Raw genomic sequence first — 10,844 nt, 5'->3', positions numbered from 1 at the left:
ACATGAAGTCAGAACATTACACACAGCACATAGGCAGCATGCTTGCAGAATAAAAGCTGTTACTACTACTACTACTACTAGCACTATAATGTAGCTTTATATAATTTGCAATGAATGTATTAGAATTAGATGATAGTACAGTGTGAGTGACAGGGGAGAGCTTACTGCCCATGACTCTGCATGCAGGTGCTCAGTACATGGCTATAAATAAACATGAAGGGGTTGCCCATATCCAGCAGCGTCTCCTATAGTGAAGGCAGCACCCAGTGATGATGATGATGGTTATTATACAGTAGATGACACAAAGCCTGTGTGCAGCAGTAGCAGCAGCTGCGGCCCTGCCTCTTCCTGCTCCTCCTCCTCCCCACACGCGCTGCACACACACATACACCGGGCTGCTGCTGCTGCGCTGCTGCTCCCCGACTGCCGGGCTGCTGCTGTGTGTGTGCGCTGCTGTCAGACGGAGCCGCGGCCGGAGAGACAGCTCCTTCTGTAACACAGCAGCGGCCTCACCCCCTGCACCATGGCCGAGCAGCAGACCTCAGAGCACATGGATGCGGACCACTTGGACCCCAGGGATGATGCCGAACTGGCCCTGGTGGGCATCAATATGCTGCTCAATAACGGCTTCAGGGAATCGGATCAGCTGTTCAAGAAATACCGGTGAGGGCGGTGCGTGTGTGACAGCTGTCCTGCCGGCGAGCTCTCCGTGATGTCAGGGTGGAGGCTGTGAGCACCGGGAGATGCCGGGATGCTACCGAGTGACCGTCACTCAGTGCTGCAGCCATTTAGCTAGTTATGGCCGGTGTGTGCGGGTCTATTAGTTATTGCTGTGCCAATCAGGGTGCCCGCCTGATAGGGGGATTGCTGTGCCAGTCAGGGTACCCGTCTAATAGGGGGTTTCCTGTGCCGGTCAGGGTGCCCACCTATTAGGGTGATTGCTGTGCCAGTCAGGGTGCCTGCCTGATAGGGGGATTGTTGTGCCAGTCAGTGTGCCTGCCTGATAGGGGGATTGCTGTGCCAGTCAGGGTGCCCGCCTGATAGGGGGATTGCTGTGCCAGTCAGGGTGCCCGCCTGATAGGGGGATTGCTGTGCCAATCAGGGTGCCCGCCTGATAGGGGGATTGCTGTTCCAGTCAGGGTGCCCGACTGATAGGGGGATTGCTGTGCCAGTCAGGGTACCCGTCTAATAGGGGGTTTCCTGTGCCAGTCAGGGTGCCCACCTATTAGGGTGATTGCTGTGCCAGTCAGGGTGCCCGCCTGATAAGGGGGATTGCTGTGCCAGTCAGAGTACCCGACTGATAGGGGGATTGCTGTGCCAGTCAGGGTACCCGTCTTATAGGGGGTTTCCTGTGCCGGTCAGGGTGCCCACCTATTAGGGTGATTGCTGTGCCAGTCAGGGTGCCTGCCTAATAGGGGGATTGCTGTGCCAGTCAGTGTGCCCGCCTGATAGGGGGATTGCTGTGCCAGTCAGGGTGCCTGCCTGATAGGGGGGTTTCCTGTGCCAGTCAGGATGCCCATCTGATAGGGGGGCACCCTGACTGGCACAGGAAACCCCCCTACTCCTTTTCTCTGGTCAGTCAGTATACCAGTCAGATTGCTAGGTTCAAGGAAGTAAATGATCTTGATTACTGTGCTGTGTCATTCAGGAATTCCTTTTGATTGCTATGCTGGTTAGGATCGATAGGTACTGTAGTCACTGTCAGTTTTAAATTGTGTAATCAGGGTGCTAGTCAAAATCTCTGGATAATGACTGTGGCCTGGGAAAGTGCTGGTGCCTGAGCTCATTTGCCTATATGTTAAGGAAGGTTTCAAACTAATGACCCAGTTTATCATCTAATAACGATTCTAGGTCCTATATGCTTTTGTAAACAGAATTACATATTAGTCAGAATTTAGTGTTTCACTTTAATATCCTGTTTAAACTACGTGAGTCAGGTTCAGCCAACCGGTTTCTGCTATTTGCATTGGAACAGCTGCCTCACCTATTAGATAGGTGTCTTTGAAAATGTGCAAGTGCATGTATTGTTTTCAAAAGCAAATTATGACAGGACAAAACAAATCCTGCCATTAATAATGGTTAATTCTATCATCCTTTCATTGTACAATGCATCAGATATTTAGAAAAAAAAGAGAAAACTGTGTTACAGTAAATCCCTTTTTCTGTGATCTGACATTTGTTATTTTAATCTGAATTGTCATCTGATCTTGTTTTCTACCTCCTTCAGGGGACTATTTATCATTAAATATTAAGCAGGATATTCCACAAAAACAGATGTTTTTTTTAGAATAATAGAGGGTACACACGGTGAGCTATGCACTATTCGTTATTATGGGCCTTATTCTAGTTCACTCTTTCTGACAAAATCCTTCTTAGATGGACAAAACCATGTGCACTGCAGGTGGGGTAGATGTAACTTGTGCAGAGAGAATTAGATTTGGCTGGAGTTTTACTTCAAAGTGAGATCTATATTGCAGTGTAAAAATAAATCAGCCAGTATTTACCCTGCACAGAAACAAAATAACTCACCCAAATGGTACATGGTTTTGTCCCTCTAAGAAGGATTTTGTCAGAGTGAACTAGAATAAGGCCCTATGCCTCTGTTGGCTTACAGAGGTTTACAAAATGGAGTAAATTAATGTGCCTGTGGAAACCGCTCTTATCTGTGTTTTTCCTACCCAGACAGGGGAGGCTGGCGATTGTGCAGACTCCTTCTACTGCCTGCACGCTTGCTGACCTTCCGCCGCATCACATCAGTGCACGTAGGTCACATACCCTCCCACCGATGACCCCCTGCTGGTGCACCCCCTGGTCAACCTGGGAAAAACCCAGGAAAACAGTGCAGTGGAAATGGGGACATGGGAAGGAGATCCACCAAAATCCCGGGTCAAAAAAAAAAGTGTTATTTGACTGTTTTCCATTGCATGCTAAGAGTGGTATCCAGTAGCCCCAATGTCAGCACTAATCTTAGATTGCATCTGTCAGGTGAAACCAAATCTCTGATAAATGGATGAGAAAATACATAGGTCTGCAACTTTTTTTATTTATGTATTTTCAAGCAAAAAAACAAAAACAAACCAGAATGTTTTCATCCACAAAAATAAGATAGAGAAATATAAGAGATAATGTAAATGTGAAAAATCACAACCCTTGCTCTAACTGGATACAGCCCTAAATATTCTCAGCAGTGCCTAAGCAACCTTTATGTCTGAATGCATATTTCAGTGCTTCAAGTTTGTGGGTGACCTGGATCTAATACAAGGTATCTAAGGACGCAAGATCTTTGTCTGTGTGCACCATTCATTTGGTCTATAATCCTTTTTATATTTACTCAAGGTTCTTAACACACTCTAAATGTTGAATGTGAAATACAATATGTATAAGCAGAGATGGTAACGCAAATATAAAAGATAAATCTAATAACAATGCTACTATTCACCCTGTGCAGCGAATCCTGTTTAGGATTCGCTGCACATTCGTTGGCATTCGGAGGGCTGGAGGATTCACAGCCAGCCCTCCCTCTCCCTCTATTCAATGCATCAGGGGCTCGCTGCCCCTGATGGTGAATTTGTAAACTCACCAACACACCCCCCCCCCCCCCCCCCCCGGCGAATGCTGCAGGAAGCTGGGGGGACGGCGGAAGGCAGGGAGATGGAAGCCTACCTGCCTGCGCCTCACGCTGCACACAGCAGTAGGGGGGAGAAGGAGGGCTGGCGGGGACACAGGCAGCAGAAGCTGCCACCTCGAGGAGACTGGGCAGACGGGGAGGCGCAAGGAGCGATGCACTGGTCCTGCTCGTGCATATGTAATGAGCGGGACCCAGTGCAGTGAAGATTAATGAGCGGCTCTCTGCCCCCCTGCTGACATCATCTGAAAAAAAAAATGAAATATGTATTGATGTGCTGCAAGTTCATGAATCCAAATAGCAAGACCCTTTAAATAATAAAATTACTGATTTTTTTGACACCAAAAAAAAAAGAAAAAGAAAACCTTTATTTTAAAAGAACACATTCCAGTTCACCTTAAAAAGATGTTGAATGCAAAACGGTGAATCTTGGTGAAAATCACGGTGAAAGCAGTTCATCCTAGCATTGAATACACTCAAGGCGAATACCAGTGAAACCCCATTGAAATACACCAGCGAATTTCAGCGAGCATGAAACGGAGAACTGGCCTGCACTCACTGCGAACAGTGAATATTAAATACAGTGAATATGATTTTCGGAGAAAAAAATGAAGTTTCACTGGAAAAACAGCCCTGGTCACCGAAAAAAGCTGTGCATCCAGAGCATTGAATACTGGCCATAGGGCCTTATTCGAGTTCACTCTTTCAGACAAAATCCTTCTTAGATGGACAAAGCCATGTGCACTGCAGGGGGGCAGATGTAACTTGTGCAGATCTAATTAGATTTGGGTGGGGTTTTACTTCAAAGTGAGATCTATATTGCAGTGTAAAAATAAAGCAACCAGTATTTACCCTGCAAAAAATCACCAAATCTATTTCTATCTGCACATGTTACATCTGCCCCCCCCCTGCAGTGCACATGGTTTTGTCCATCTAAGAAGGATTTTGTCAGAAAGAGTGAACTCGAATAAGGCCCATAGTGTAAGCACATTAGCTAGCTTCACTGGGCCATCCAATACCTACTAGGGCTCCTGTTTTTGTTGTTGGTCTGTGTGATATTCCCTGACAGTAGCAGTCCTTAAGGTGCGTACCCACGGTACGATTTATGTTCCGTATGATATTGTATACGATTTCCCAGGAAAGTCCCAGTGGTCAAAAGCATAAGATTTGTGCTTAAAATAACGTACAATGTGCATAAGATATCATATATGATATGACATCACAGCTATACTGCACTATACTATCTTATGCTTTCTAGCCAGATTGAGTTGCATGCTCACCCGAGCAGCTCCCTCCCAGACGACCGGCGGGAGCGCTGCATCGTACGTCGGATAGTGCGTACACACAGTAAGATATAGGGCGGGATGTACTAATTGGAAAATGCGGTAAAACACCCGTTTTACCGCATTTCCCTATGTATTAAAACCCCGCCTCCCCGTCAACGCATTGTAGGGTATACCCTATAGAAGCCTATGGGCTTCTTTCGCCCCCCCCCCCCCCCCCTCCTTTGATCTCCTCCTCCCCCAGGTGTCACAGCCAGGAGGACATCCGGCTTCAGGGGGGAGGAGACGCAGGGGGACGCTGGCAGCCGCCGGGAGGTGACGGAGACCCCCGCAGACCACATCACAGGTATCACGGGGGTCTCCGTCACCGCAACCCGATGCTAGCCGCATATGTTACGCGAAGGGCGGCGATGTATGTTAATACATCCCGCCCTTAGTGCACTATCTAGCATGCTATTCGAAACTAACTAGATAGTGTGCTAGATTTTGCACTATATCTTACCGTGGGTAAGCACCTTTAGAATTTGTGTTATTGATTTTCTGGGCTTTCTGGATACCTGGACTTCTGCTAAACTTGATCTGTATAAATCTACTCAAGTGAAACCAGTTTCTAAAGAGATTTTGATAAAGAATAAAATATTGTTGGTATTGTGACGTTACAAGTTACTCACAAATATGTCCTATGCCCAAAGGCAAGTTATTTAATGCCCACTTCTGCGTGACCTGTGCTTGAATGCAGCTGTGATATTGTAGTGACATTTAGATGCTGCTTGTTCTACTCCATCATATTTTCCATTAACACCCTCTTTACCCCCTCCGACCAGTTACAGGCACTGGTTACACAATGCATTTTAACTGCAATCTTGATTTTCTTAACACCTTATACGTAATCATCCAAACTGGTACATGAAATAATGATGACGGCTATTCCATTCATATTTTGGTGTTGTATTAGAGCCAGGGTCCTAACATCGATTTAACTGAAAAAGATTAAGCAATATCTGCATGAATTACATTTAACATTATATAACTACTTATGTACTCAAGGTTACTGATGTGGGAAATGATGACATCACCCTACTCTATGCTGCAAAAGTCGTTACATAATTACTTGCAACAACATTTGAAATCCCTGTGTTATCAGCACTGCAACTGCCACTGACATGTCACTGTACTCTGAGAAATAATGTTTGTATAGGTTTGGCCACAGCAATGACCCTGGAAAATACAAAAGCAGCTCCTTGCCCTATAATCCCCAGCAGCCATATCATTCTGACATCAGCTATGTAATTGGTTAACTCCTGTTAAAGCAGATAACGATATTGTAACTTGTATTGTATTTTTTTTATTCTATCTGCCAATCAAAGCTTTGCACTTCCAATCTAGCACTCGCTCATACTGCTGCTTCCTGTAGATCGGCTCAGGTTATCCCTGACTTTCTGTATTGTGTTTTCTGTGTAGGAACTGATGTTCTTTTGTATACCGGCTGCTGATTATGTCTGATCTAATATTCTCAGAAACTGATATCTAATTGGTGGCATTATGTCCAGCGTTAGACTGTGCCTAAAGCTGTTTCACACACACATTAATCCACAAGACGCAGAAAACCAAAACTCAGGCTAATGATGATCATTCATTGTACCAGAAATGTGCTTACTGATCTCACCGCTGACGTATTACAGTACTGGCTGCCTCTTCGAGTGCACAATCATTGTACCCAGCCATTACTTTAGTGAAAGCAAGGCTGAGCATCAAACTGGGGCTGGACAGCTCTCATTAACTTGTTTTTGGGAGAACCGACCAACCTTTGCATTCACGCACCAGCATTTATGGTATGAGGCACCAGTGAGTAATTGGTGTGTAGTAGCCGCACAGTGTGAATTGGAAGGCTGGGACTAATATGTCACTGATGAACTTGGATTGACTCATACTAAAATGAACTGTTGATTCATTTTATTATTCTTAGTAGTAGTATATTATTATATCTATATATTTTTTTTTATAAATTCTTAATTGACTTAATGACATCACCATTGTAAGTATCTTTCACATTACCTGATAGGTGTTAAGGCTGCAAATCTGTCCTCCACACCTTGTAAACAAAGGCTAGCCATAGACTGTGCAATTATCGGTCTGATCATCTTCTGGTTGGGCCTACAAATGAAGAGTATTACCGCGACCAATCAGTAATTATCTGTCGGCATGCTAAATCCTCCAGCATGTCCGATTAGATTAGATAATTGGTCAGCCATGATATGCAACTGGCATCGGCGATTCCATTTAAACCTATGTGCAGCAGGTCTGATCTCTGACCCGATGCACACGGGACCTCTGATTGGATGGGATATCAAACGCATGCAATCTTGCCACGTTTCATCTGATCTCTCAGCCTCATCCCTTGAAAGGCTCTGGTGACAATATGGCCCTGCCTCACAACGGAAGCGGTACATCTGTCAGAATGAACTTAGGTCTACAGTCATTAGGTCGACCCCACTAGGTCGACTGGCAGGAAGGTCGACCTGACTTAAGGTCGACATGGGCCAAGGTCGACATGACTTAAGGTCGAATTTGCATAAAGGTCGACATGAGGAAGGTCGACTGGTCATAAGGTCGACATGGGTTTTTCACTGTTTTTTTATCTGAATGTCGACACAGTCGACATGGACACAGTTGGCAATGAGAATCGGACCCTCGCATCGCTCGCTTCGCTCGCAATGCTTCGGGCACGGTGCCTCGCTGTGCTCGGCACACTATTTTATTCTCCCACCACGCCCTAGTGGATGGTAGGGCATGAAATACCGCCTGTCGGCACATGTCGGCTCAAAAAACAGTGAAAAACCCATGTCGACCTTATGACCAGTCGACCTTCCTCATGTCGACCTTTATGCAAATTCGACCTTAAGTCATGTCGACCTTGGCCCATGTCTACCTTAAGTCAGGTCGACCTTCCTGCCAGTCGACCTAGTGGGGTCGACCTAATGACTGTAGACCTAAGTTCATTCTAATAGATGACCGCTTCCCCTCACAACAGGGGGGGTAGGAGTAGGCAGAGCGGTGACCGTAAATGTAGGCAACCCTCAACTGCATGATCATGCTCCCGTTTTGGTCAGGTGATATATTCACGTTTAGTGTACACACATTCTAAGCTGCAGAACCAGTTTCTCAGGCGTAACCTGTTTGTGTGTGTGTGTGTGTGTGTGTGTGTGTTTGTGTGTGTGTAAGTGACTATGTAAAGTCACTCAGCTGATATTACATTAATTCCTGGTGATATTGGCAGAGACTTAGCGCAGCTCCAGCATCAGCAAATGCATACACACTTGCTGATGCCGGCAGGTTGAGCCCCAGCATGGGGAAGGGGAGCGGGGGGCCATACTGCAACTGCAACGCATGGCCCTCATTTATTAGGTCCTCCCTCGTCAGTACTGAACAGAGGAGGGAGGGGGTCATTAATGATGAGTGGGAGCATGCACCGTAACGGTAACGAGTGTACACACTAGGCAAAGTAAAAAAGAAGGGTCTTCTGAGCGATTATCTTTCTAGTCTAGTGTGAATGAGGCTTTACTGCTCATTAGGGTAACAAATTTTTGCAGCAGATGTGTTTGCTAGTGTAGTAATAAATACGTATATGTCCAGATGTAGTAGCAGATGTGGCGGAACTCCGACAGAAGCAGCAGTGGGTAAAGCGGCGGTGCCCTCCTGAGAACAGTACTCCGGGGTACTGACAATACAGAGATGTAGAGGTGGGATGGCGGCACTCGCAATAAATATTTATTTATTGCGAGTGCCGCCATCCCACCTCTACATCTCTATATGTCCAGATGGACATTTTTATTGGTCATCTGAAACTAGTGCAAACGATGCCCTCCGATAACGCAGCCAAATGCTTCTTTGAAAACACGATTCTTGTGAAAAATATTATTCTGGATAACCAGTCACTCGCATGCACTGAAATGTCGGTATTAATAATAGGCCAAATGTAATAGCCTGCAGGATTTGGGAAGTGACAATACAGTGTATCTGCAATTTAGCCAAGAGATTTAAATCTGCGATTGTTGTTCAGGCAAATCAAGGTTGGTTTCCCAAATGCCAACGTTTTGCTGCTTCCTGTATCCTGCAGAATAAATACTGGCCCAATTTGTGTGTCTGCGACACTTAAGCTGTCCATACAGTAGGGCAATTCTCATGCAATTTGGTCACTTTTCAGGCGATTGTGACAATAAATCATATGAAAAGCATCCAAATTGCATGTATTTGACATCCGGTCCCGTGCACATTACATCAGATCACACAGCTGCAGGTAAGATGTGCCGCAGCACCAGGCAGGTGTGGCTGGGGTTGCATATGATACATTGTTTACAAAATGACTACATATGGTGTATTGTATGTGGTCCTGCAAGGGGGATGGTGTGTGACTTTGTCATGACACCAGATATGTGTAATTCAGAGTAACAGTGCATTGAGTCTACTGTAAAACAGGCCATCCTAAGTGTGACCATACACTACTGAGCAGTGTATTGCCATCTGTTCCCCCTGAGTGGGTGGCAGAATTGAATGCAATATGTTGTGGGTGGGAGGTAGGATGCGTAGGCAGGTCTGACTCCGATCCGCACAGCGGATTGGGTGTAATGTCAAACACGTGATTTAGGATGATTTCACCTGATTTCTCTGACTGATCCGTCCCAACAGGGTGAAATCAGCCCGAATTGCATGAAGCCCATACACACTTGCTGATGCCCCAGGTGCCCCCCGCGCACCGCTACCATTATTGGTGGGGAAGGGGGGGTGGGCATGAGGGCATGGGCAGGCACATACACCCTTGATGATGCCGTCTCTGAGGTGAGCATCGGCAAGGGGGGAGCAATGGCATGCTGGACGAGGGGGGGGGGCAGATAGTTAACAATATGCGGCAGTGCACATTGTTAACGACGGAGTGTACACACTAGGCAATATTGTCCACAATATCGCTCAGAAAGCCCTTTTTGTGAATAATATCGCCTAGTGTGTATTGGGGTCTTAAGGTTGCACATTATAAGGATCTCCACAGAAGAGTGAGAATAATTCAACTGATACAGAGAGATCTATAGTACCCTGTTTATACAGCAGCAAAAACACAGGTTTTTCTCTCCTGGACCCTGGTCAGCGGCGGTGTAAAAGGGGTTAACCCGTGTCCCTTTACACAGGACTTCTACCCAGGTCTTGACCAGGGTAGAACACAGGCAGGACATGGGTAGACGCAGTGTAAACGGGTACGCTCCCGTTTACGTCACTGGGCGAAGCCCAACCTCCGGACTGCAGCATCTGCGGGTTGGAGGGGAGGGGGCGCACACACAGCCTCTGCTGCTGAACTCTGCAGACAGCAGCAGAGGCAAGGAGGAGGTGAATGGATGCCTGTGTGCGGCATCCATTCACCTTGCAGACGGGGGCTGGGGGCTGCCCAGCAACTTACCTTTTTGCTTGGCGTGCCCCCAGCGCTGCAGTCCGGGGCCTGGCGGTCCCGGCGCTTGGAGATGATGTCATCTCCAATTGCCGGCTCAGGAACTGCCTCCACCGGGGAAGGCGTGCAGGGGAAATTTGGCAGTGTAAAAGGTAACAAATGCTGAGTCGCACCTGGGTTGAAGCTGGTTCCAAAACCCGGGTGCGACCTGGCGTTTTGGTGTAAAAGGGGTATAAATCTTACACTGGTATCTTTAATAACCACAGTCTTATGTTCAATGAAGCATATAGACAACACAATCATGGTGCTAATAGGGCTTGTCTTGCAAATTTCAGCAGAAATGTCACTAAAGATTATATTCCAATGTTTGCAGCTATGGCATAGATCCCCAACTATACTACTGAAAGCTTTTCTGTGTCTCCACCACCTGAAGATAACTTGCAGTATGTAATTCAGCCAAACTCTGCCATTACATTCCATGTTTTAAGGATTTCCATGCTTG

The 10,844-nt window shown here is 46.4% G+C and overlaps 1 protein-coding gene across 1 annotated transcript in view; it reads left to right on the top strand.

The window, feature by feature from the left end:
* Positions 1-324: 324 nt before the first annotated feature.
* The window catches only part of TTC39C (tetratricopeptide repeat domain 39C), a 71,671-nt gene continuing 61,151 nt past the window's right edge, over positions 325-10,844 (top strand). The window contains exon 1 of the mRNA XM_083187510.1: positions 325-663. Coding sequence (XP_083043636.1) covers positions 524-663 — 140 coding nt within the window. The 5' untranslated portion in view covers positions 325-523. The remainder of the gene's footprint in view (positions 664-10,844) is intronic.

This window comes from Crinia signifera, chromosome 5 (genome assembly GCF_055691185.1).
Source record: "Crinia signifera chromosome 5, ASM5569118v1, whole genome shotgun sequence".
NCBI lineage: Eukaryota > Metazoa > Chordata > Amphibia > Anura > Myobatrachidae > Crinia > Crinia signifera.
The sequence above is the reverse complement of the archived record's forward strand: the minus strand, read 5'-3'. Positions and strand labels throughout refer to the sequence as shown.